Source organism: Herpailurus yagouaroundi, unplaced genomic scaffold (assembly GCF_014898765.1).
Source record: "Herpailurus yagouaroundi ecotype Mexico unplaced genomic scaffold, PumYag 250, whole genome shotgun sequence".
Taxonomy (NCBI): Eukaryota; Metazoa; Chordata; class Mammalia; order Carnivora; family Felidae; genus Herpailurus; species Herpailurus yagouaroundi.
The window spans coordinates 23,317,548-23,343,792 of record NW_024412467.1 but is presented as its reverse complement, the minus strand read 5'-3'; the positions used below and the strand labels follow the sequence as shown (position 1 = coordinate 23,343,792).

Sequence of the window (26,245 nt, the reverse complement as noted above, 5' to 3'; positions counted from 1 at the left end):
AGTTTTATGGTTAACTACAGTAGGAGGGGCAGTTCCAATACTTGTTACTCCATCTTGCCTTAGAACCAGAAGTGACGTCAACTTGCCTATTAACCTCTGAGCTTCAGGTTCATCCATACCTGTGGCATGAGGAGTTGGGCTAGATCAACGATTCTCAAACTTTAGTATGCATCAGAACCACCTGGAGGGTCTTATCCTCAGAATTGATGAGGTCTGGGGTGGGGATGCATAAGAATTTGCATTTCTAACAAATTCCCAGGTGATTGCGATGTTGCTTATACAGAGACCACACTCCAGGGAACCACTGGACTAGATCTATGTGTTTCAACCCTGGTAGTACATAGAGGTTTTTTTAAATACCATGAGGTACCAACCTAAAAGAATTAAGAAAATTCCCAGCGGAAGCTAGGCATGGGATGTTTTTGTGTTTTGTTTTTTTGTTTGTTTTTTGTGGTTTTTTTGTTTGTTTTTTTGTTTAATAGTAGACCTGTCTTTAACCTGTCCCATCCATCCTCACTCCTTATCCAGGAAGCCAAGGAGAACTAATTTTATGTACAAACTTCAATGTGCACATCATTATTATCTTTTTACTGATTTAATTATGTTTATTGTTAAAACTACATTTATGATAAAAAGTCAAACACTACAAAGGAGTACTCTGAAAAAAAGAAAAATATCCAGGCCTAGATAACATTAATAGCTCCCCAGGAGATTTTCCTATGCAGCCAACATAGAGAACCCCTAGTATAGATGTTTCCAGTGGCCATTCCAACTCTGACTTTCTGGAATTCCATGACATACAGACGGGAACTTGAAGAGCAGAGGGAGGGACAAGGAAGTTATTCACCTAGGGGAGAGAACACAAGATGGTGAAACAAAGAAGTCCTGCCAAGTAGAATCCCCAACTCCAAAAGAGGAGACACATGAGCACCTGAGCAGAGATGACATCCAAGAGAGGACTCTCAAAATGGAACCAATGTGAATGAGGCAGAAGGTCCTCACACTCTTAAAGCTGTACATCTGGTGTATAATTCTGTCCATCTTCAGAACTGTTTCTCAGGCCAGCCAACACTTTCTCCACCTACAATATGGGTTTCCAGTGTAAAAATTGGATTTGTTCTCTTGAAAAACCTCTTCTGCAGTCACAGAAACTTTTTGAACTAGAAAAATCTTCAGGTATTATACAATCAACATTTGTATGGCTAATATAAACATTATTAAACAGTTTATAAAGCACTTTCACATACATATTTTACTAGATTACAAATGTCTCATGAGGCAGTAAGCCACACTGCTGTTATCTCTTATAAGGTTCTGAAAAGTTATGTGTCTCAGGAAAGTTCTTTAGTGGATCAGAGGCAGAGCCTAGACTTAAGAGCTGATTGACTTACTCCAAGTCTGGGGCCTTCCCATGAAACAACACCCCTGAGTTTATGTGAAAAGTGAGCCATGGAGGAAATTATCTTCAAGGTCCTACCACATTTTTCAGTTCCTTTCTCATTCCAACAGTACTGGAAGAAGTCCTCGTGATCAGCTCTATGAAGGTATGAAAAAAACTAATGTGTGATTGTATCAGTCAGGATAGGCTTGGTGACACTGTGGTAACAAATAATCCCCCAAATCTTGGTGGCTTAAAATAAAAAAGAGTCATTTAATCTTCAGACTGTATTTCCATTATGGATAGGTTGGTGGTAAACTGGGGAACCCAGGCCAGTAGAGTAGCTGTCATCACAAATGTTGCCCATACCATGTTGGACAAAAAGAATTCTAGAGGACCTCAAACTGTTGGTTAATATTCCTGTGTGTGTCCCTTCTACACATAACCCAGAGGCCAGAACTGGCCATTTGGCCCCACAAGGGAGCCAGAAGAAAACAATCCTGCCATGTGCTAGAACGGAGGAAACCCAGACACTTTTGGTAAATGATTCTAATGACAACACACACTTCCTCCTCCATCTGCAATTTGGGCAGTGGTATTTCCTTTTGCCCCCAGGAAGATCATGGCCAAAGCAGAGGAGACATTCAGGGAAGGAAAAAACACATGGTGTGAGGGGTTTTCTTCCCATAGTTTCTTTAAAAGATGGATAGCAAAGGTGCCATTTGCTTCAGAGAGGGTACCTGTGGTGGGGGGTTCTGCAACCAGAGCACAGAGAGAAATGTGTTTTCTGTGTTCAACAGTTGGTTATCCTCAAGGGCAGGTGGCTCCTAAATAGAGTCAGCAGAGTGTTTAAAGGTGTTGGAGGGGAGGAGAAGCTTGGCTGCTGTACCGCCCAGGGAAGTGGGGGAGGAGGGGGGTCTTGAGTAGCTGCCTCTTCCCTTTTCTACTCACTCTCACTCAGAAGACTCTGCAAAGCAGGGTGATGGCCAGGGAAGGTTGGGTGGCAATGGAGCAGACAGTTATGCCTGCCAAGGGAGGGAGCTGCCACTGGCATCACTCAGATGTCAGAGGCCATCTGACAAGAAGGAGGGAACGTCTGTCTGACCTAAATCACCGCTCCTTTTTAGCCCCTTCGCTTGCAATCACGCTTCTCCCCTGCCCTACACAGCACTCATGACCTTCCCTTACACTGCCTCTGGTTGTCCAAAGATGGCCCCATAGGGAGCCCCAGGTCCTTCCCTGGACCTACTTCCCTGGATCTTACATTAATTCATCAATAAAGGCCCATCTCTTCCTCCTTCCATTTCTTTCCTTCACCATCTGCCCATAAAAGGTTTCATTCCCCATTTATAGTGGCCTTCACTATGCATTAAGAGGAGAACAATCTGATTAACTTGAAACAGTAACAGAAGCTAATATTTACTGAGCTCTTACTGCCAGTCACATATTGTCCCAAGTATATCACAACGCTAATTTGTAAAATACCCTTTGAGATAGGTATCCTTCCAGATGAGGAAATCCATCATGGAGAGCGGCAGTCACTTACTTAAGATGTTCCAAACAGTAAGTGGCACAGTAAGAGTCACACCCAGGCTGTCTGGATACAAAACTCAGGCACCTAACCACTATGCTGCCGTTGGGCTCTGCTACTATGTAAGACTGATCAAAACAGTCTCAGAGGATCTTGAGTTTGGAATTTCAGGCTACTCGGGGGCAGATTTATGCTCGGCCCCCAGCCAGAGCACTCCTAAACCAGGGTCTTCTTGTGGACCCCACTGGGTCCTCCTGCTATGCCAAGGCCCCTCCTCTCCTTGCCCTGGGTAAGTCCAGAACCCTGTCCCAATTCTTGTCCCTGCAGGACTTGAGTCCCTCCCAGACCTTGCCAAGAGAACCAGGATGGACTTGAATGCCTGCCTGTGAGCTCTGCTTCCTCAGGCTCTGGACTGAGAGGAGCACAGAGCTCTCTTCTTGGAACCCAAACCTGGACTGGGTTGCCATCTTCAGCTTACCTCTGGGAAGCCCCATTGACCAAGGAGAGGGTGCTTCCTAGGAAGTGGGGGGAGGGGGTCATAGAGCTGACCTTACAGAAGGCAGGTCCCAGGCAGTGGTGAGAGTATCCTGGGCAGTGGCCAGTCCGAATAAATGCTGGCCAAACACAACCAATGAGACCACACTGGTGCATATTTGTTAAATATTAGTCTCATCAGGCTTCTCTCCCCAAATCAGTGACTAATTCCTCACTATCTAAAATCAGTGCTCATATAAGGACATAACGTCCTGGCTCTCAGAGCCTGCCCTGCTGACCCTCCCAACTTCTACTCTTAAGTTCTCCCTGAATAGGAATCAAGAGCCCTGGCCTTCTCAAGAAAGTGGACAGTGAGGGCTTGTCCCTGCTAGCGCACCTGCAGTTACTAAACAACGCAGCCCGCTGTTTTCTATCCAAGCACACACCAGATGCTTAGATTCTGGTGTTCCTTCTTTGTCCCTTCCCAAAGCCAAAATGACTCCCCTCGGGCCCCAGGTTCTCAGGGAGACAGAAGCCAGCTGGCGGCTGAAAAGCGAAATCAGACGCCCAACTTTGCCTTTCTCCTAAAGCTTCCAGCAACTCCTTCCCCTCCTCTTCAGTCCAGTCCCAAGGGCGGGAGAGGGGGGCGAGGGGGTGGGGCTGACGGTACGTTGAGGGGGCGGGGCGGGGGGGGGGCCGAGACCGGCCCGCCCCCGCCGCGGGGGGTGGGGGCTAGGAGCTGGGGGCGGGGTCGCGCTGGACAGCCCAGAAAGCTCGTCCACGTCACAAAGCTGTTGTCCCCTCTCCCCCATCACAGCACCCGAGGTCCGGACCAACTTGGCCTCACTCCAGGGATTTTGCTAGACCGTATACCGCTTCATGCTATCCATCCAGGGGCTCCCAGAATGGTGGCACGGGGCCTGGGGCACCAAAGAGCCATCCTTCCTTGGAGAGATCTGGTTTGGGATCCCAGCTACTCTCGCCCTCCAGCCCGCCTCGCTTGAAACTTCCGGCAATAGAGACTCCTTTGACGTTTAAAGAAAACAAGGACAAAACACTGGCAGCACAACGTTTCCACTGTGGAACAGCTAAGCTGCTGGGATGGCGTCTGGGCAAGGCGGGGTGAGCAGTGAGCCTGTGCATCTTGGAGTAGAGGGCGTGTGTTTCACAGAGGCTCTCCCCCTCTGGCCTCTGGCTTTGGGGTCTGAAAGCTCTGGCTTCATTTCCTCTGCCAGTCTCCTACTAGCTGAATGAATTTGAACGAGTTGCCTAACTTCTCTGAACCTCAGTTTCCTTATCAATCTTACCAGGTTGATAGGAGGATCAAGTAAAATAATGTATCGTGCAGTGCCTAGCAGTCTCTGGCACATAGGATTTAACAGATGCTATTTCCCCCTTCCCCAAAACGAGGAAGGGATTACTAGATCTTCTTTTCTCTACCTCAGTTTTTCAATGGAGCCTGCCTCTCTTTGGAGTAGGTGGCTTAGGCTGTGCTGATGCCATCTTTGCCTGGTTGTCAAAAAGAGATCCAGAAATATAGGCTTGTGGAATGTTGGAGCTGGAAGTCTTGTCCAACTGAACTTATTTAACAACCCTGGAAGGTGAGTACCTAGCTCCCACAGCAGAGAGTGGGGAGGGAAGTATTAGGAGTCAGCTTTCAGGGTTAACATCATGGGTCTGGGACTGGAAACTTCACCTTGTCCTGTCTACATTGTGCAAACAACCTTAGGTCCTGGGAAGTCAGAGAAGCAGTCCAAACCCCCGATAACAAAGAAGAAAGGCTGTTGGTCCCAGCAGTCAGCACTCCCTTTTAGAAGCTTGGCAATATTTCCAAGTGCTTTTGCCCTTCACTGTTAAGTGGCCCAGCTCTGTGAACCTTCTGCACCCTCAGGTAACAAACTGTTCTTTTTACAGGCCAGAAGCTGAGCCCAGAGTGGCCAGGAAACTCTAGTTTGGCCCATTTTGGTTTGTTGGGATCAATATTTGCATTTCCTGGACATTTCTCCTGAGCAGTATCCAAATGCCTGGTATATCCAGGGGATGCGAGTCAGCTCACTTACAGAGTCTCTATATCTCTGTCCATCTCTGTCCCTCTCTGTGTCTTGCTCTCTTGATGTCTCTCTCTGTATGAGCCAAGCTCACTTAACAGACTCTGTCTCCCCCTGCTTCCCCCCTGCACAGGGGTTGGGGGAGTGGGTACTAGCACTACCACAGCTGTCTTAGGAAAATTTTCTCCCAAATACCCTTTTAAAAGCTTCTCGCTAATCCCTCTTTTCTGGGAGAGGTCTAGAGATCTGGGTGATTTCCCTGGGGGAGAGACATCAGTCACACATTCCATATGAAAGAAATTTCCCCCTTTCTGCAGCTTGCCTGTACCTCCTCTTATAATTCATCACAGCTCATCACAGTGTCCTGGCCAGTGAGGCTGATAAGGGTCCTTGAAATCTTAAGTGACCGTCTCTGAACTCTAGGGAGAAGAGAATGGGGAGGAACTGCTGAGTGGGCACAAGGTTTTCCTTTAGGGCGATGACAATTTTTTGGAACTAGATAAAAGTGATGATTGCACATGTTGCACTGCATTGTTCACTTTAAAATGGTTAATTTTATGATATGTGAATTTCACTTTAATAAAAAAATTTCTTTGAAAAAAAACAATAATGGGGCACCTGGGTGGCTCAGTAGGTTAAGCAACCAACCAACTCTTGATTTTAGCTCAGGTCATGATCTCAATGATTTTGAGTTCAAGCCCCACATCGGGCTATGTTCTGACAGTGCGGAGCCTGCTTGAGATTCTCACTCTCTCCCTCTCTCTCTGCTCCTTCCCCACTCTCTTTCTCTCTCTCTCTCTCTCTCTCTCTCAAAATAAACTTTAGTAAAAAAAACAAAAAAATATCACTGACATCTAATCACTTTTTTAAAAATTACAGAGTTCGTGTGTGATCAAATTACTTCTAACTGCATTGTATGTGGCACACACACATGTAAAATACATTCCCAACCCCGGAGGAATTTAAGACCTAGCTGGAGAACAGAGATGACTAATACATCAAACAACTTCCATAAGAGCAATGCCCTTCCTCTGTGTGCAATTGAGAGTTCGAAGATGTACCTCTGCTAATGCAGAAAAGGAAAAATTTCTTGGAGATGACATTGGAAATGAGCTTTAAGAGTTGAATGAAATTTTTACTGTTAGAGTTGGAGGTGGAGAAATATAATTAACAGGAAGAATGTCTGATCCCTACAAGGGGGTCACATGATACATTTAAGGACATTACCTAGTCCAATCTGGCTGTCATAAAAGCTACATCATTCCAGCATGAGTATTAAAGACCAGATGTCAAAAGACCATGACTCTGCCCCTTTGTCTCCAATGCCTGATGCCCTGTTTTCCACATACTTGGTGATGCATGAATGTCAAAGATAAAATAAAAATGTGCATTAAAGAAACTCTAAGAAGCACATGTACCAGGAAAACTATAAAACAGTTGTCTTAGCTAGAAGCATGTACTACTACTGAAATAGGCTAAGACAAGTATGCAACAAGTTTTGAGGTACAAGGCAGAACATGGTGTAACTAAAATGAGTTACATGTGGAATGAGTGGGGAAGAAGTCTGGAGCCATCTAGGAAAATTTTGTATGCCATCCTATGGGATTTGGACTACATTTTAAATACAACAGGGAATCATTAAGTTCTATTGTCCCATGATCTCGACTAAGTAGGGCAAATGAGTGGTCAGTATGGAGAGAGCTGAGTGTGGACAAGCATGAGATTCAGATGGATGAGGAATCTGCCCTCATCACCTAGGCACTTGGCTTTAAAGACCCATGTTCACAGGGCTGTGGTGCAAGACAGGAGGACACAGGAAACGCTCACCCTTAGGGAGCAGAAAACCTGCCGCAGAACAGAATGCTGTTGGCTGCATTGTGCCTAATGAAGAAAAGGAAGGGATGGTCAGCACAGAACCTTGGTCCAGATACCATGCAACACTCCACGACCACTACGGCTGAGGCAGCCGCGGCCTCTGTGCCTTCCTCATTCACCTCCACGACACTCTTGTGCACAAACTTGGACAGACACAGATCTCTCTCAGCTGACATTGCTGAAAAGTCAGCCTTGTCCCCCTGGAAGGCATCAACCATTCCCAAACGCTGAAGCACAGATTCCATGTCATAATCCTCTTCCAGTTTAAATCTCGGAAGGAAAACTTCCACTTCGGTACTCTTCATACAGTCTGACTTGGTCCAGGCTCTAAATTTCTCATAAGTGAGATGTTTTTCCACCTGAAAGACCAGAATTCGATTTTGAAATTCATACTTTAGTACATATTTACATACACACCCACATACTCTTCCTCCTCGCATAGATGGGTATTGATTGTCACGCAAGACCAGCAGGCACCGTTATCTGCCAGGAAATCTGTGAGATCTCATACTTGTGCTATTAAATACATGGGTGGCTTCCTTGCCAAGCAGGTAAGACTTCAAACAGCCCAGAGGCACAAAGACAGTGGCTGTTCCTCTTGTTGCCCAACAACGTCTAGGAGATATCTTTTATCCTGACAATCATCAATGCCCAGCTGACTGTGATTTTCTTTTTTTTTTTTTTTTTTTTTTTTTTTTTTTATAAACTGTGCTTATTTTTTGAAGATGAGGCATTGCTGGTAAGAAAAATGATTGGGAGGGGCCCTGGATGGCTCAGTCGGTTAAGCATCCAACTCTTGGTTTCAGCTCAGGTCAAGATCTCATAGTTTGTGAGATTGAGCCCTGCCTTGGGCTCCATGTGCTGACAGAATGGAGCCTGCTTGGGATTCTCTCTTTCTCTCCCTTTCTCTGCCCCTTCCCAGCTCGTGTGTGCATGCACACACTCTCTCTTTCTCAAAATAAACAAAATTAAAAAAAAAAAAAAACCTTAAAAAAAAAAAAGAAAAATGGGAAAAGGCTCCTCGTGGAGTCCACCCAGAAGAACAATTTGCCAGAGGCGCAATCCTGCAATCCCGCACACATTCTGAAGAAGAGACACGGTGGCAGGGGGGCGGGGATGGACAGAGACACAGCCAATGGCTGCAGCTCTGCTCACACAGGCCCCTTAGGTCATGGGAGCACCATGTGCCACTTAGTGCCTGTCCCTAGGAGCTCCTGGGCTGTGGCTGACTCTCATACTAGGTAGGGATCCATGCTGAAAGGAAGCAGAGTGAGTGGGGAGTGGCATTTCCAGCTGTTTCTGGCTCTGCCCTCCTGAGTTTCAGGTTCTTAGTATTTAAAATATAATGCTAACAACAATGAATATGATAATAATAATGAATCACATTTATTCAGGGCTGATGATGCACCAGACAATGTGCTAAGCTTGTTCCCTGAACTATGCCCATTTTATCCTAATACTAACTCTATCAGGAGGTATTATCACCATCCCCATCTTAGAAAACAGAGTAATTTGGCAAGGTCACATAGGTAATAACGGGAGAAGTAGGTCCTGAATAACAGTTTGGTTCCAAAGCCCAAGTACCTGAATACTCTGCTCTGCTGCCTGGTTGCCCATATCATCAACTTAAAAGGTAACACAAATGTTGGAAATGGTGCTTGAGTTCTATCCTATCAGGAAGGATGTGAAAGTTGTCACTGGATTCATCTCACCGAACTTAAATCCACGTTGTCATCCGGGAGCAGAATGAGCATGCTCAGCTCCTCACCCACATAGGGCACCTCCAGGACCTGGGCCTGCACCTCTTCAATATAGGCAAGCTTAAATGTAGCTTCCTGAAACATCATCTGCACTGGCCTCTGCTCCTTCTGATGGGAATAAACAGAGGAGCATGGAATTAAAAACAGATTATTGAAAGAGGCGATAAAAGTTTCCAAAAGACGTAGAGTTGACTCCAGGAGTGTTTTCAGTACCCGTGATGGGAACAATATTCATATGCTAACTCAAACTCTTTCCTGTCACCATTACAAGGCATCTCTTGTAAACAGGTATCCTAAGAAAGATGTTCTACTCAGCAAAATAAATGTGACACTCTGCATTTTCCGGAGGAGGAAATCAGATTGTCCTCATTTAAACTATATCTAAGGAGGGGTGTCTGGGTGGCTCAGTCAGTTAAGCATCCGACTCTTGATTTCAGCTCAGGTCATGATCTCATGGTTTGTGAATTCGAGACCTGTGCCTGGCTCTGCACTGACAGTATGGAGCCTACTTGGGATTCTCTCTCTCTCCCTCTTTTTCTGCCCCAACCCTGCTCGCACTGTGTGCACTCTCTCTCTCTCTCTCTCAAAATAAATAAACTTTAAAAATATATGTATACAAAAATAAAATATATCTAAGGAAATGATACAGTCACATAAAATTAAATAGAAAATTATTTCATTTTAACTAGAGAAAGGTTTTGTGATAAGGTGGGAAGAAATTTAAGAGTCTCACAGGAATGTCACAGGTAGTGTATGGACACACCCTCTCAGAAAGCAATCTTGCCTGCAAGTAGAAAGAACTAATATCTCTTCATGTATTTAAATCCAGTTGTTCTGATTCTGATACTCTAATCCAAGGAAATAACTTTTTAAAAATGTAGAAGCGGTGGGGCACCTAGGTGGCTCAGTCAGTTAAGTGTCGGATTCTTGATTTTGGCTCAGGTCAGGATCTCATGGTCACAGGATCAAGCCCCACATCAGGCTTGGCACTGAGCATGGATGGAACTGCTTAAGGTTTTCTCTTGCCCTCTGCCCCTCCCCCACTCTCTCTCTCAAATAAAATACAGAAGAGGTATATGCATGCAGAAGTTAGAGTATTATACTTATTTTTCTTTTTTTATACTTATTTTTCAAATTGATACAGATCAGCTATTATACAAATTAGAAAAGTTTCTAAAATCAATGCTAGAAAAGTTCTCCCCCTCCCACCTTTGTACCTCAAGGGCTGATTATGTAAATTACACCTTAAGCCCCCCCCAAACACCTATACAGTGTGTTTCCAGATTACATTAAAATGGTATTTTTGTGGGGGGTGGGTGGTTTGCTGGGGATTTGGCAAGCTATTTTAATACCTGGCTGAAGTTACACCTCAATATCAAGACTAAGATTTTTGTCAGTTTTAGTATTAGAAATTTATAAATACTAAATTAATAATGATTAATTAATATTAATTCAAGTCAATACTCATTTTGATTTTTTAAATATCTGATTAAAGAAATATTCACTCCCAGGGTTGATGGGGGATGGGGGGGGTGGGGGATGGGTATTGAGGAGGGCACCTTTTGGGATAAGCACTGGGTGTTGTATGGAAACCAATTTGACAATAAATTTCATATATTGAAAAAAAACAAATAAATAAATCATTAAGCACTTTCTCTCTTTAAAAAAAAAAAAAAAGAAATATTCACTCCCTCTACCCACTCCCCCAACACACACACATATCACACTTTCTTTCCTTAACACTTGTTTTTTGCTTTCTGTTTAGCAACTTGGGAATAGAAGAAAGTCTTCTATGAGAGTTTCCAGAACTAGGTGGCAGCAATGAAGATAGGAGAGATTATCAGAGGCAGAAGGAGCAGTAATAAAATGCAAAAAATTATAGACAGCAAATTAATTTTTATTCCTCTGTTCTTTTCTACTGAGTTTAAAATTCCATTTATAAATATGTTGTTTCAAAAATTTTTTAATTTATGTTTATTCTTTTTTTGAGAGAAAGAGAAACAGAGCAGAGTGGAGGAGGGGAAGAGAGAGAGGGAGGCACAGAATCTGAAGCAGGCTGCAGGCGCTGAACTATCAGCCCAGAGCCTATTGCAAGGCTTGAAACCATGAATCGTGAGATCACGACCTGAGCTGGAATCAGATGCTTAACCAACTTAGCCACCTAGGTGCCCTTCAAAATTATTTTTAACCAATCATTTATGCTTTTACAAACTTAGTTTTTTCCATTCAATTTCTTCTTGAAACACTAGCAGGATTTCTGAAAGCTTCTCTCACCTGGTTTATTTTAAAAGGCATTTCACTTGTGTACATTTTGTTGAACTGTTCATTCCACCTTCCTTTGAAGTAGATGGCATTGACAAGAACCAGCCTGGTCTGTGCATCAATCGAGCTATCCAGCAACAGGTCTTGAATTTTACCTTCCAGGAAAAGTAGAGAACACATTCAGGTGATTTTTATAGAACATGGGATGAATAAATCATGATAAGGTTTATTGGCAGACCCTTGGTTACTAGTCAAGAACCAAACATTCTTTTCATTTTTCAAATTTGCTCAGTTTGGATTGTTATGTACAGAAATCAAACACAACACATACACGTGGTGTTCATGGTCAGGTCACTAAGGCCTTTCCAGAAAGCTGAAGACGGCAAATGATTTCTAAATCACTCAAAGAAAAACACTACATGCGGTCAGACAACGAGGCAAGCAGGTCTGGAGGGCTGGTCTGGAGGGACCTGGGTTATCTCAAGAGGTGAAATGGGATTGTTTGGTTTAGTGCAGCAAAGTTGTAACCAGTGCTAACATTCCACAACTACATCCACATGTCAGAGGCAGCCAGAATGAATGGCTCAACAGGGAAAGAGCTGATAATGGGCAGTCTGGGTGCACTGAGGAGCTCCTGGAAGCAACTAGAAGAGATTTTACTATTTTGATCCTCTAAACAAAACAGCAGACATTCCTGGAAAAGGTAAGGTGGGCAAGTGAAAGATACTCCCTTCTTCCCCTGGATATCAAACTGCCTTTCTGATGAACTAAGAGCATCCCTGTTAATTCGCTGCCTCCAGATAGCATAAGTGGCAAATATTCCAAGAAATGGTGGCAATAACTGCTAACTCTTTAAAGAAAGACAATGTCTGTTCTCGATTGTCTGATTTATTGACAGAAATAGGACTGCTCCTAGTGGTACTAAGTAGAAATGGTACAGAGGGTCCTGAATGGTTCAAACATCATACATCATTGATCATGGCGGCCAAGATCAGAACGTGGCACTCCATAAAACAAAAGAATAAGGCTCAATGCCAAACAAAGGATGATTTTGGTCTGCAGGACTGATCAGCCCTGAGAGACAGTCTGCAGTTGACCTATCAAATCTAAGCTTACCAAATCTAATTAAGGGAGTGGAAGTGGAAAACATGAAAAGCAGAATAAGTAAGCTTAATGTGTAGGATAAAGCTGGTGGTAGGTCCACATAGAATTTAGAAAGAGGAAGCCCAAGTGTATGACTCAGGGGAGATCTGACCAGTAGTCTCCTTCCTATGGAGGTGATGAACCCACCCAACATGTGAACATCACAGGCCACATGAAAGTACGCTTCAGTGTAAGTTACTAAACTGGAAATCTGGTCTATGAATTTCTTTTGACATTTGTATCAGTCATTCTGGTCCCCGGAGAATGGAAAAAATTAAGTCTCCGTTGTTGAAAACCTGAGCTTCTGATCAGAACCACTGTGAGTCCATTAAGGTCCAAATACGCCATGAGGCCCAGCCTGTCAGCATGACTCTGACCATCTGAAACACTAGTAAAATCAGAACAGCAGGAAAAGCAAGGGGAGGAAGAGGGAAGGGAGGAAAAGGAGGGGAAGTAGGGGAAGGTGGAGGGAGCAGGAAACAGAGAAGGGGGAGAAGGCAAAAAAAAAAAAAAAAAAAAAAACAGTAACGTGTAATTCTGACCTTCAGTCTTTTTTGAGACCCAAGTGTTGATGTGTTTCCTGGACTGCTCTGCAGCTTTGGCAAAGGAAAGCTGCTCGAGTTCAGCATGGTAGAACTGAAGACAGGATTTCTTAAAGGTCTTTGGAGAGAAAAGTGTTCAATGTGGCTATATTCCTAAATAAAGTTTAGTTTCCAAAAATTTGAATATTATATACTTTTTATTAAAATAAGTATACATCTCTTAAAAGTGATATCTTAGCCTAATAGGTACTAAAATATCAGAGTTTATAAATAAGTCCTAAGCCATAACCAACCAGAAATGGAAAAATGAATTTTATAAGTAGTTAAATTTTAAATAATTCAAGGCACAGTCGTAGAATTATGAGTTTTAAAAGTGTCCACCATTAATTTTGGTTCTCCAGGATCTTTCTTTCAGACTCTATATTTTAAATACAACTTTTATTGTTCTGCTGACTCAACTCACTGAGAGGAATTCACACGTCTTTTCTCCAAAGAGCCTGTTGGCTGTTCTGAGCAAGTACTGGGTGCCAGGTTTGTTCACTTCAGTAAGAAGTAACTGGAAACTCTGATGAATATCTTTCTCTGTGTTTAAAGAAAGCACCTGTTGAGAAAAATAATTTTAAAAATTATCAAAATGGGGTGCCTGGGTGGCTCAGTCGGTTAAATGTCTGACTTCGGTTCAGGTCATGACCCCACGGTTCATGAGTTCAAGCCCCACATTGGGTGCCACACTCACAGCATGGAGCTTTCTTGGGATTCTCTCTCTCTTTTCCCCTCTCCCTCTGCTCTCCCCAACTCACACTTTCTCTCTCTCTCAAAATAAATAAACTTTAAAACAAAAATCAAGATTGTTCTTTGATCTCAAAAACTCTTTATAGAGTTTTATAGAGAAAATTCTTTCTCAAATACTCTACAAAATTTTCCTTTAAAAGAACACTGTTCTCATTTAAATTGCAGATTTAATACATACTAGAGCAATACTATGTGGAGGTGGGGAGAAGATACAGAGAGAAAAAGAGAGAGAGAGAGAGAGAGAGAGAGAGAGAACAGAAAACAGAGGAGTAAGAGTTGGCTTTTCTGCCTAAATAGATCTGTCTTGTTAAAAAATAAGTAATAGGGGGGCACCTGGATGGCTCAGCCGGTTAAGCATCCAACTTCAGCTCAGGTCATGATCTCACAGTCCGTGAGTTCGAGCCCCGCATCGGGCTCTGTGCTGACAGCTCAGAGCCTGGAGCCTGCTTTGGATTCTGTGCCTCCCTCTCTCTCTCTCTGCCCTTCCCCTGCTCATGCTCTGTCTCTCTCTGTCTCAAAAATAAATAAAAACATTAAAAAAATAAGTAATAGGAAGAATGACAAGGAGAAGAAGGATTCAGAAAAGGGGCTATTATAAAATCTTGCATCCCAAGAAAAACGTAAGTATGAAATATGCCTAATAGAGGAAAATTTGCTTCTAAGATTTAAAAAAAACAACACAGTTAAAAGCATGATAAGTTCAAGAAGAAATGGGCATAAATACAATCAGTGGGCAAGGCAATCTTTGTCAGTTTATACAGAATCCAAACACTAGTTCTTTAAAAGAACTTCCCTTAATGCTGTAAGTAGCAATGCATATTCAGCATATTGAGTGCCATTACTGTCTAGTTGAGCACAGAAGGATAAGGAACTTTTTTTTTTTTAATTTTTTTTTTTTCAACGTTTATTTATTTTTGGGACAGAGAGAGACAGAGCATGAACGGGGGAGGGGCAGAGAGAGAGAGGGAGACACAGAATCGGAAACAGGCTCCAGGCTCTGAGCCATCAGCCCAGAGCCTGACGCGGGGCTCGAACTCACGGACCGCGAGATTGTGACCTGGCTGAAGTCGGACGCTCAACCGACTGCGCCACCCAGGCGCCCCAAGGAACTTTTGATGTCTCTGAATACAAGGTAACTGAACAATCTTGAGGCTCTCAAAAAAAACCAAAAGAACAAAAAACAAAAACAAAAAAAACCTCCCAGAAGGATTCATCAGCTAGCTTAAAACACAGAAAAGTTCGGTAAGCCCAAAGAAGCCCCTCTCTACACATAAACCTTCACTTCTCAGGTCACAAGCTGAAAAATGATTCAGATAAGCAATTACCCCAGAAAGGGTTGTCAAGAGAAAAGAAAGTGGTATTGAAACAAAGAGCCACACCAACCCTCCTGTAGCGAAGGTGTGCTCAGGGAGCATGAGATAAGCTTGTAGGTTTTATCTTAGGCACATGTCCTCTGCCTGCTCTATAAAACCCCCTCAGGACAGGGATTGATTCTTAATCATTTTCAGATGTTTGCTGAATGTTTGTTAAACTAGTCCACACACAGTCTGTATATGTAATAAAGACACGCCTTTTCATCCACATTTGCCTATTTTTGTCCATCCCCTTACCAGGAAGGCATGCTGGTGTATTAATGACTTGAAAGAGATATTAACCTACCCTTTGTTACCAAAGAATAATTACAGTTATGAAGTCTTTACTTCAAAAATGAGAGATCTTAACTGCTTAGATTTCAAATAATTTCAGTATCATTTTCTAAACAAAGATAAGATGCTAGGACAAGATTTTAATAGTCTTAACCAAATTATTAAAGGACTTTTCCCCAAAAAAGTCTCAGCAAAAGAGACTCCCAGCCCTGCCCTTTGCGTCTTGTTCCCCAGGCAGCCCCACCTGCCTGATATAAGCATGTACGTGTGTATGCACGAGGACCCCTCCCCGTCCTGCTTCGTGGCAATTCTGGAGTATGAGGTATGAAGCTGGGTGATGGAACATAACAACTGAAAGGACAGTCCCTTCTCCTGAGTGACAGGTAGGTTTACCTGGGCCATCTGGGCAGCAGTGTTTCCTTTTGCCCCCAGGAAGACCATGGCTAGGGCAGAAGAGATGCTCACAGGAGAACAAAACACGTTGCGTGAAAGGCTGTCCTGACACAGCATCTTTAAAAGGTGAAAGGCAAAGGTGCCATTTGCTTCAGAAAGGGCATCCATGATACAGGCTCTGGAACCAGAGAATAAAGAGAAAGGCTGCCTTAATACACCTCTGAAGGCTATTGATCAAATATCTGGCAATCTTGGAATTGTACTTGTTTTAAAATAATAAAGCTCATAAACATTTTAAGTTGGAGGAAAACCCATTTATTGTTGCTCCCCATCTGAAAAGTGAGTCCCCATTTTAAGGTAAATAGAGAAGTATGGTACTGGCAGAGATCAAACCAGCTTGAGAGCCTCAGGAATTAACAGCACTAATTCACTGGCACAAACACACAGCACTCAGTCTCCCAGGAGCAGTGAAGTCCAATCCTTTCCCATAAGGACCAGCTCTTCCCACCTGACAAGAAGGACATCAGGGAGAAGGAGGATGGTGTCAGGGAAGCAGGGGAGGGGGAGGAGGGGGAAACTCCTACTGAAAAAAATTCTAGTTTCTCTAGCCTGTTCTCTAGCCTGGTCTCCATAATACTGTTTCTCCTTCTTCTGCTTGTTTTTTTTTTTTTTTTTTTAATGTTTATTCATTTTTGAGAGAGAGAGAGAGTGCATGAGCAGGGGAGGGGCAGAGAGAGACAAAGACAGAGGATCTGAAGCAGGCTCCGTGTGCTGTCAGCAACCAGCTGGATGCAGGGGCTTGAACTTAAAAACCCTGAGATCATGACCTGAGCCAAAGCTGGAGGCTCACATGACTGAGTCACCCAGGTGCCCCAATACTGTTTCTTCTTTCATACATTTATGAAGAGCACTTTTGAGAGTTTCAGCTATGCAAAAGGCCACAGTCTTCCTATCTGTCAGCTGATACTTGAGAAATGTTTGAGATTCTGGTAAGAGATGACAGACAGGCTGCAGGTGGGTTTAAATTGACTGTGAGGCAAGGACCTTTTATCTATAGTGACTGGTCATCAACCAGCTAGGGAGAGCCAGTGTGCTCTCCAGCTGAGCAGCCCTACCCCCTAGATGGCCAATTAACTCCCGATAGCCCATAACCCAACTCAGAGTGCCCAATGATCCCTAGCCTCTAGACATCACGTGACCTTCAAACACTGGAAAAGAGGCTGAGAAAACTTTGCTTTTGTTTTGTTTTATAATATTTTGCTAACTTAGCAAGATTTGAGAGTTTTACTCCCAAGATTTGGCAGTTTTACTCGATAGAGCAAAAGCCACTAATGGAGACTGTGCACCAGAGGACGAAGAGCAGCCCCTGCAGAACACCAGAATAGAGAGGCGAGGAGGAACGGAGAAGGGTACAAGAAAGAGCAAAACTACCAAGAACAGGGAGGTCAGGATCTATGAAGCCACGGAGGTCAGAAGTGTAAATGTTAGTGGGCAGGTTTGCTGACCACACAGCTGAACCTCAACACATGGCCGCCACCATCCCCCAGCCCACCAGGCAATTAGGTAAGGGTGGAAATGAGACCCTCACTCACCCAACTGCCATCTCCCTGACTCTTTCCTGCGGCTCCTCATCCCCTCACACCCATCACCAAGTCCTGCCTTCTGCTGCCCAAATGGCTCCGGAACCCGTATACTTGTGAGCCTGCACCTAGTCTAGACCACCTGCTCCCTCTCCCTGCTGCCTCCTCGGAACAGAACGACCCCCCCCCCCCCCAGTTCACTCCATTTGGACAGCCCTCCTCCTAAATTTCCCATGGCTCAGGGTGCCTGGGTGGCTCAGTGGATTGGCTTCAGCTCAGGTTATGATCTCACGGTGAGATCCAGCCCCACTCCAGCTCTGCGCTGACAGCAGGAGCCTGCTTGGGATTCTCTGTCTATCTGCCTTCCTCCCCTGCTCGCTCTTTCTCTCTCTCAAAATAAAGAAATAAACTTTAAAAAAAAATTCCCCTGGCCCTTAGGATAAGCTCAAAGCTCACTTCATTTAAAGGGCTTATCCTCCACCTGACCCCCTCGCCTTGCTCCAGCATCAGCCTCTAGCCATCCTGACCGCCTTTCACTCCCTCCAAGGCACCCCTGGGCCAAGGAAAACACCATTTATCCACCACCCCGACACCTGCACTGGCTAATGGCACTCAGCTTCCCTCTCCACCCAAACACCCCGGTCTCAGAAGGCTTCCCTTCACGAGCTCCACCCACCCTGGCGGCTGGCTCACTCTTCTCTGCAACTCCGTCTCTCATTGCTTGTGGTCCCACTAGGCTGCAAGCTCCCGCGGGTGGGGCGGTGTGGCACCGCGGGTCCTGCGGGCCTGGAAGAGGGCTCAGGGAAAAGGAAGGGCTCCAGAAGTTTGTGTGGAATGACTGTTAGAATTAGGATGGGTAAGTAGTGCTCGGATTTACAGCTGCAGAATGGTGATTTCAGCAGGAAAGAGGAGAGGTAGGGAGAGGTCAGTGCGCGGATCCCTAGGAGAGAGATGGGGTGAAGAAGTAGGGCGGCGGGGCGGGGAGGTGGAGGGAGGCGGCTGGAGAGGAAGAGACCTGGGAAGCGCAGAGACAAGACAGTGGAGGAGGGAATCAGGTGGCCTGGGCTCTGGGACCGGCCACAGCTGCACCACTGTGCGGCTGCGATCCAAAGAGGCTCTGTTTCTGTGAACAGGGCGAGGCACCACCTGATCCGGTTCGCTTCTACAGAGATGGCCCTCGCGTCCAGTGTCTGAGCGCGAGCGCTGGGGGCTCACGTCCTCCGCCGTCCCCGCCCTGCCCCGTGGCGCCCCCACTTGCCACCTTCGGCACCGCCGCGCTCCTCCCGTGGCTGTCGTCCGGGCCTATGCCGACCTCTCCGGGAAGAGCCGCTCCCCGGTACCAGCTCGCGTCGGGAGGGAGCGGCAGCAGAATTTTATGCTCGCCCCGGCGACCTCCACGCTTCCTGCCCTCCGCTGGGGGCGGTGCGTGAGCTGCGCCCCAGCGTAACCGCCGGCTGGGCGCGGCCAGGGTCTAGTCCCAGGCCGGCTTTGCGGCCGCCCCCCACCCCCACCCCCACCCCCACCCTCCGCGGCCCAGCCTCGCGTGTGAGGCCCTGCGGGGGACACTGGAAGGGCTGACTGCCTCCCAAACCGATTGTGAAAGGAAAAGCACTTTCGAACGGATAGGTGAGTCAGGCTGGTACCGCCGCGCTGGCTCACAAGTGGAGAACACCCCGGGGACGCGAGCGAGAGGCAACAGAACTTAGCCTGGGCTTGTCTACTTCCAGATGCAAAGGTGGAGGGACAGGCCTGTGGGTCTTATTCCACACCGCTCATCCTACACAGATGAAAGAGTCAGCTAGAATAAAGTATCTGCTCAAGATCCCACAGTAATTAGCTGTTCTGAACCCAGACACAGAAGCCAGGCGGCCTACCTTCTAGGACCTGAGCCCTTTTCCCCTGCTGGTGTTTGGGCTCTTGGGCTCTGGTGCTGCTGTGTATGCAATCGCTACCATTTATCTCCAAAGTGATGGGAACAGACAGACTGAGCCGGACTGCCTCAGCACATGGGGGTGCTGACGCAGGGCGGGCTTGCGGATGGTTGATTCAGTTGTTCGAAAGGTCATCAGATACCCACACTCTTCCCATACCTCATGGCCAGTGACCAGAGACCCCAGCAACTAGAAGCCTTTCTTGTTGATGTGATGATGTCAGAGGAAGAGAACAGATTAAATGACTTTCTGCAGCAGATTTCTCTTCCTATTTCAAATTCAAACCTGAATTAGTGCATTCTCCTGAGGGTCTGAATTAGGGAGAGAGGCAAGCCAGGTAACTAAATGTAAAGAGGCACACACTCTTAGGGGTTAACCCCTGTACTTAATGTGACCCTGACAGTGAGTGCCTCCTTAAATTTCACACCCTGGGTGCCTCCCTTTTCAAAAACTAACAGCATTATTGAGACCTGTTAACAGACCATAATATTCACTCTTTAAAAGCATACAATTCGGTGGTTCTTAGTCTGTTCACAAAGTTGTACAACTATAACCACTATCTAACTCCAGAACATTGTATCACCTCAAAAAGAAACACCATGCCCATTCATGATTTTCTCCATTCCCTCTTCCCACAGCCCCTGGCAACCACTAATCCATTTTGCCTAGATTTGTCTATTGTGGGATATTATAGATAGAATCATATATAATATAGTCTTTTGTGACTGCCTTCTTTCACTTAGCACAGTGTTCTCAGGTTGATCTTTGCTGGTTCAAGGTAACAGTGATCTATATTTCATTTCTTTTAATGACTGATGACATAATATTGTGTGTGTGTGTGTGTGTGTCCATTTTATTTATTCATTCATCAATTGGTAGACATTTGGGTTTTTTCTCTCTTTTGTTTGTTATGAATAATGCTACTATGAACATTCACATATAAGATTTTGTTTAGATGTATGTTTTCATTTCTGTTGGGTCTATACCTGGAGTGGAATTGTTAGGTCATATAGTAACTCTGTATTTAACTTTATGAAAAACTGCCAAACTATTTTTCAAAGCAGCTACAAAATTTTATTACCATCTGTGTACATGGGTTTCAGTTTTCTCGAAATCTATGGTCTCTTTTTTTTTTTTTTTTTTTTTTTAACTTCAGAGGGTGTGAAAATGGCATTGCATGATGTTTTAGAGTTGTATTTCCTTGATGACTAATGATGTTGAGCATCTTTTACCTCCCCATGTGGTTACTGGCTCTTTGTAAATCTCCTTCAGGGAAAAACCCATTCAAATCTTTGCTCATTTTCAAATTAGATTATTTGTCTTTTTATTGTTGAGTTTTAACACTGTAGGTTTTTATTCACTTCATCATCATACTGCATGATCAAACTGCTTAAAAGACAAAACGAAAATCTTAAAAGCGATCCAAGAAAAAAGATACAGAAAAACAGAGATGAAAATGATATCCGAGTTTTCTTCGGGAAAAAATGCAAACAAGAATACAGTGCAGAAACATTTTTAAAATACTGGGAGAAAAAAGAGAAACCATCAATCTAGAACTCTGTATGTTTCAAAAATGCCTTTCGAAAATGAAGGTGACATAAAGACTTTTTCAGACATACGAAACCTGAAAGTTTTCACCACCAGCCAACCTTGCATGTCAAGATGTGTGAAAGTAATTCCTTCAGGCAGGCAAAATAAAAATAATAAAGGAACAAGGATGTACCCAAAGGAAGAAGAGCACTGTTAATAAGTATCAGATAAATACATAAGGCTATCTTTCTTATTTCTTAATTGTCTTTAAAAGATAATATGTTAAATACTATTTTTTTTTACATTTATTTATTTTTTTGAGAGACAGAGAGAGACAGAGCATGAGCAGGGGAGGGGCAGAGAGAGAGGGAGACACAGAATCAGAAGCAGGCTCCAGGCTCCGAGCTGTCAGCACACAGCCCGACGTGGGGCTCAAACCCATGAACCGTGAGATCATGACATGAGCCGAAGTCAGACGCTTAACTGACTGAGCCACCCAGGCTCCCCTAAATAGTATTTTAAGTGTCTTTAAAATAATAACAATGTATTGTGGGGTTCATAACACATATGAAAACAACAGCCCAAAGGTCAGCAGAGTCTAATTCTCAAATTTATAGGAAAAAGCAAGGTATCCAACATAGCTAAAACAATTTTGAAAAATGGGAATAAAATTGGAGGGGTGCCTGGGTGGCTCAGTCTGTTAAGCAACTGACTTCGGCTCAGGTCAGGTCATGATCTCATGGTTTCTGAGTTCAAGACCCATATTGGGCTCTCTGGTGTCAGCACAGAGCCCACTTTGGATCCTCTGTCTCCCTCTCTCTCTGCCCCTCCCCTGCTCATGCACACACGCGCTCTCTCTCTCTCTCTCTCTCTCAAAAATAAATAAACATTAAAAAATGTTTTAAAAAGAATAAAATTGGAGGACTTACATTACCTCAAAACTTACTATTAAGCTACAATAATCAAGTATTGTGGTATTGGCACCAAGATACACATTAGATCAACAAAATCAAATATAGTCCAGAAATAGAGCCATGTATATATGATCAGTTGATTTTTGAAAAAGGTGGAAATGCAGTTCAGTGGAGGAAGAATGCTCTTTTCAACATATGCAAAATGAGCTCAAAATGGATCATAGGCCAAAACATAAAATGTTATAGTATAAACTTAAGAGACATTCTCTCTGACTTTGACTTAGGCAAAGAGTTCTTAGATAAAGCACAATACATAAGCAAAAAAGTTTAATAAATTGGACTTCGTTAAACTTAAGAACTCCTCTTTGAAAGATGCTGTTATCAAAATGAAAACTCAAGTCACAAGATTTGTGAAAGTATTTGCAAGTCGTGTGTCTGATAGAGAACTTGGTATTTGTAATAATGCTCAAAATTCAATAAACAAACAACCTCTCCCCAACAAAATAATAAAATATGGGTGAGAGATTTAAAAAGGTACCTCACCAGAGAACATATATGGATTGCAAACAGACACATGAAAAAATGCTGAACATTAGAGAATTAGAGAATGCAAACTAAAACCTCAATGAGATAACATTATACACCGATTAGAATGGTTAAAATTACCAACACTGATCATACCAAGTGTGGGTGAGGATACAGAGCATCTGGAACTCTCATTTGATCTACTGGGTACAACTATCTTGGAAAACAATTTTGCATTTTCTTAAAAATTTAAACCTGCCATATGACTCAGGTATTCACACTCCTATGTATTCACACAAGGAAATGAACACATACATTCATACAAAGACTTTGCAAATGAACGATCATTGCAATTTTATTTGTAATAGTTAAAATCTTTGCAGCAACCCAAATATCCAGTAGCAGATGAATGGAAGCAAACTGTAATGTATCCATACAATGGGATATAACTTAGTAATTAAAAAATGAACTATTGATGCACACTGTATGGATGAATCTCAAAATAATTGTACTGAGTGAAAGGAGCCATACCCAGAAAGTACATGCTGTATGATTCCATTTACATAATACTCTATAAAATGCAAATTAACCTATAGTGGCAGAAAGCAGAGTAGTGGGTACCTGAGACTGAGGGTATGTGGGTAAGATGGGGCAAGGAGGGATGGGAGAGAAGGACTGAAAGGTATAAGAAGAGCCTTTAGGGTGTGATGGATATGCTAATTATCTTGATCATGGTGATGGTTTGACCAGTGCCTACAATATCACAACTTATCCAATTGTACATGTCAACTATGTGAAGTCCATTATATTCATTATACCTTAATAAAATTTTAAAGTCATTTTGTAGAGGACAAAAAAAAATTAAAATTTGTAGATGCCTGTTTTCCAGTCCTGTGGATTAATTTTTTCCCCAAATCCAGTTTAGAAAGCACGGTCCCTGAAATGGATGTGGTCTAACCAGGAACATAGTCTAGCTTGGTAGATTTTAATAAGAGCTGTAATGTAAATGGCTCAGGTAACAGACCAATGAGCCGTGAATCCAAAGTAGAAGCAGGAGCAACCATGATTCAGTCCAAGTCTTAAAAAATAAGCCAGGCAGCAGTCAGTGATGGTGTAAGTGGGAGTGTAAATCGGTTATTTTTTGGAGACCAATTTGGAAGAAGCCTTAAAATATGCCCAACTTTTATCTCAACAGTATTATGTTTAGGAAGGCTTCCTTTAAAACATTAAGGAATGAGCAATAGTACAGTACATAATATAACAGTGCAGCATGGAATATAAATAATTTAAATTACCCAAATTGTCTACAAGTAAATAGATCACAAGAAATATGGAAAATCATACAAGTCAATTAAGGTTCATAGTAAGTAGGTGCTATAGAAGTCTATGATTCACTTGTGTGAAAGTTTAACTTGTGTTTATAAGTTTTTATTTCCATACATATTGTTGGTTGGAAACCCTCCTAGGAACTTCCTTGGAAGAATATGAAACCAGCTCCATGCTCAGAGGGCAGGGAGAGACTGAAGAAAGAGGCAGGCCACTCCAGGTTGGTACACAGGTGGCAGTTTTATTAAGCTTGGCTTGTATTGGGTGGCAGCAAGATGAATGGATCCCAGCACCCACCCACCAAATCTTAAAAAGTTTCTAAAGAGACCTTAACTGAGTTCAGTCACATACACCATGCAGGTATTTTCCACGTCACATCAGTCTCAAAACCGTGTCCTTGGAGCAGTCTCTGCAAGTGGGAAAGGTAAGTGAAACCCACATACCCAGGACAGGGGAGAGAGTGTGTGGAGCCTCTGAGGGCCTGGGTCCAGCTCACAGGTCAACTGGCAGTCATGCCAGTTGCCCATCCCAAGGAAGGGGATATATAAAAATATACACATCTCACCATCAACAGTAGTGATTGCTGGGTGTGGATTTGTGTGGAGTTATTTCTAGAGAATGGATTATATGTCCTGGAGGGTGAATGGGGATAGCTGAACTGTCAGAAAGGTTCTGGTCTAAAGGCTGTTGAAGGCAATAGCATTATGAGATACAGAGCCTCATGATACCCCAGGGGACAGTTAAGATACAAAACCTGCTATAACTCCCTGACACTCCTTGAAACTAGATGTGCTCCCTGCCTGCCTTCACGTAGCCACCAGGTGCATGTCTGGTTAATGTCTAAAGATCCTCTGTGCCCTCTTTCCATGCTGTGATCTTCTTTGATACTTCTATCTAATGAGATAGGAAATAAAGGCTGTGTGCAGGCTGCTGTGGCTGCTGCTGTCTCCCAGAGGCAGCCCTGCATGTCCGCTCACGTCTGTCTGAGAACTTCTTCAGTGCGTGGCCACAGATCTGTGGACAACTTAAATTTTATTCATATTTTCAATAGTCCAAATTTCTGCCACGACACATATTCTTTTGTAATCAAAATATACATTAATGTAGGGAGATCTTTTCTTTAGCAACAGATACGCCTGAGCCACATCGAAGCATGTGTGATAAACACGGGCCATTGTTCCCAGGAGCTGGGGAGTATGTGAGGGTTTCCTTGGGGGCTTCAGGAGAACTAGGCAGAGTTTGGTGTGTGCTTCCAGGGACAGAGATGGAGAGGGCTGCAGGCTTCTGCTTCAGAGTACCACCTCCTAGCCCAGTCCCAAAGCTAATTGCTAAGGCCTGGACGTGTACCTGAGTTATTTCTACAAGGGACTCTCTGAGATATGGAACATGCAGGGCTGTGTGTGGCACTGAAGAAGACACTGAGGGATACTGCCTCAATTGTTGAAGAGACAGACCCTGGGTGGCTGCAGGGTTAACATGTCAAGATCTCTGGCTTTGTGAGCCACAGGGCCTGGGCACTGGCATTTCCTGAGGAGGTTGGCAGGAGTGGGCAGCAGAGCTCTGATGTGATCCCAGGACAGAAGAGCAGAGGACTGGTCCATGGATCCCTGAGAAGCTCTAAAAACACCCACAAATAGTAAGCACAGTCTGAGAGGGGAGCCATCCCAGATTATAGAGGGAGGGCAGAACCACTCAAGGACACCTCAAATATTGCAAAACAAGCATCAGCCCCAAACATCACACATCCAAAGCTTCAGTTATTCAAGCAGCTGTGGAATGCTCCCAACAAACATTCACAAACCACCCAAGTGCACACATTTTATTTTGCCATGCAAATTGCTACACTGATTTGGTCACTCAAGATTTAAATCAAGGCAAGGTAGGCAGAAGGGGAAGGGAGGACATGGCCAGCAACTGTGCCTTTTTATGGAGAAGAGAACCCACTACAGAACAAAATGCTGCCAGTTTTGTGGTGCCGGAGGAAGAGAAGAAAAGGACCGTCCGTGAAGTCTGGGTTCTGTTCTGTGGCCCAGGCAGTCCTGAGCACAGACACTGCCTCTGTGCCTTCTTCACTAGTCCCCTTGCAAGGTTTCTGTGCATGACCTTGGACATGTACTTCTTATTAACATTCCAGGAAAGTTGGCCTTGGCTTCCTTAAACACACCAGTCCTAAACTTCAAAAAAAAAGACTCCAAGCTGTAAGTCTCCTCCAGCTTTAATCTGTGAAGGAGAAATTGAACTTTCTTTAGTCAGCTTTTCTGGATTTGTCCAGGATCTGAACTTCTCAGATGTTAGTGTTTGTTCCACCTGGAAAAACAGAGTTAAATCCTAGAATCCAGACAACATAATGTGCCCACGCACACATGTATTATCCCCCACCTGTCTCCCAGCACCCACACCCCCGGTGCAACTACGTGGGAAGTTCTGGTCCAAGACAATGCACAGATTTTTTCTTCTTATAAACACACCAAAACTCTTCCCAAATTCTCATGTTTTCCCTGTCCTAGGGACACAAGAGTAAAACAGCTACAAAACAACTAAGGCCAGCAGAGTTTTTCAAAAAGAACTATTTTTCCCTAAACTCATTTAAAATAT

At 44.0% G+C, this 26,245-nt stretch overlaps 1 protein-coding gene and 2 long non-coding RNA genes across 8 annotated transcripts in view; 1 reads left to right on the top strand and 2 right to left on the bottom strand.

The window, feature by feature from the left end:
- Window positions 1-453: 453 nt before the first annotated feature.
- On the bottom strand, window positions 454-1,227 carry LOC121020498 (uncharacterized). The gene is made up of 2 exons (XR_005786163.1): window positions 932-1,227; window positions 454-847 (listed from the first exon to the last, which is right to left on the bottom strand). It is a non-coding gene; the product is annotated as an uncharacterized LOC121020498 (long non-coding RNA).
- A 2,873-nt stretch (window positions 1,228-4,100) lies between these two features.
- LOC121020427 (uncharacterized) lies at window positions 4,101-11,002 on the top strand. The gene is made up of 3 exons (XR_005786130.1): window positions 4,101-4,505; window positions 4,829-4,984; window positions 10,832-11,002. It is a non-coding gene; the product is annotated as an uncharacterized LOC121020427 (long non-coding RNA).
- SERPINB9 (serpin family B member 9) overlaps window positions 6,541-26,245 on the bottom strand; it is a 57,323-nt gene continuing 37,618 nt past the window's right edge. The window contains exons 1-8 of one of the 6 annotated variants that reach the window (XM_040460474.1): window positions 18,686-18,904; window positions 18,514-18,515; window positions 15,845-16,022; window positions 13,477-13,614; window positions 13,014-13,131; window positions 11,341-11,483; window positions 9,019-9,174; window positions 6,541-7,665 (exon numbers count right to left, since the gene is read on the bottom strand). In XM_040460474.1, the coding sequence (XP_040316408.1) occupies window positions 7,261-7,665; window positions 9,019-9,174; window positions 11,341-11,483; window positions 13,014-13,131; window positions 13,477-13,614; window positions 15,845-16,012 (1,128 nt within the window). In that variant the 5' untranslated portion in view covers window positions 16,013-16,022; window positions 18,514-18,515; window positions 18,686-18,904 and the 3' untranslated portion in view covers window positions 6,541-7,260. The other 5 variants (XM_040460477.1, XM_040460479.1, XM_040460475.1 and 2 more) reach the window with 5 other exon arrangements.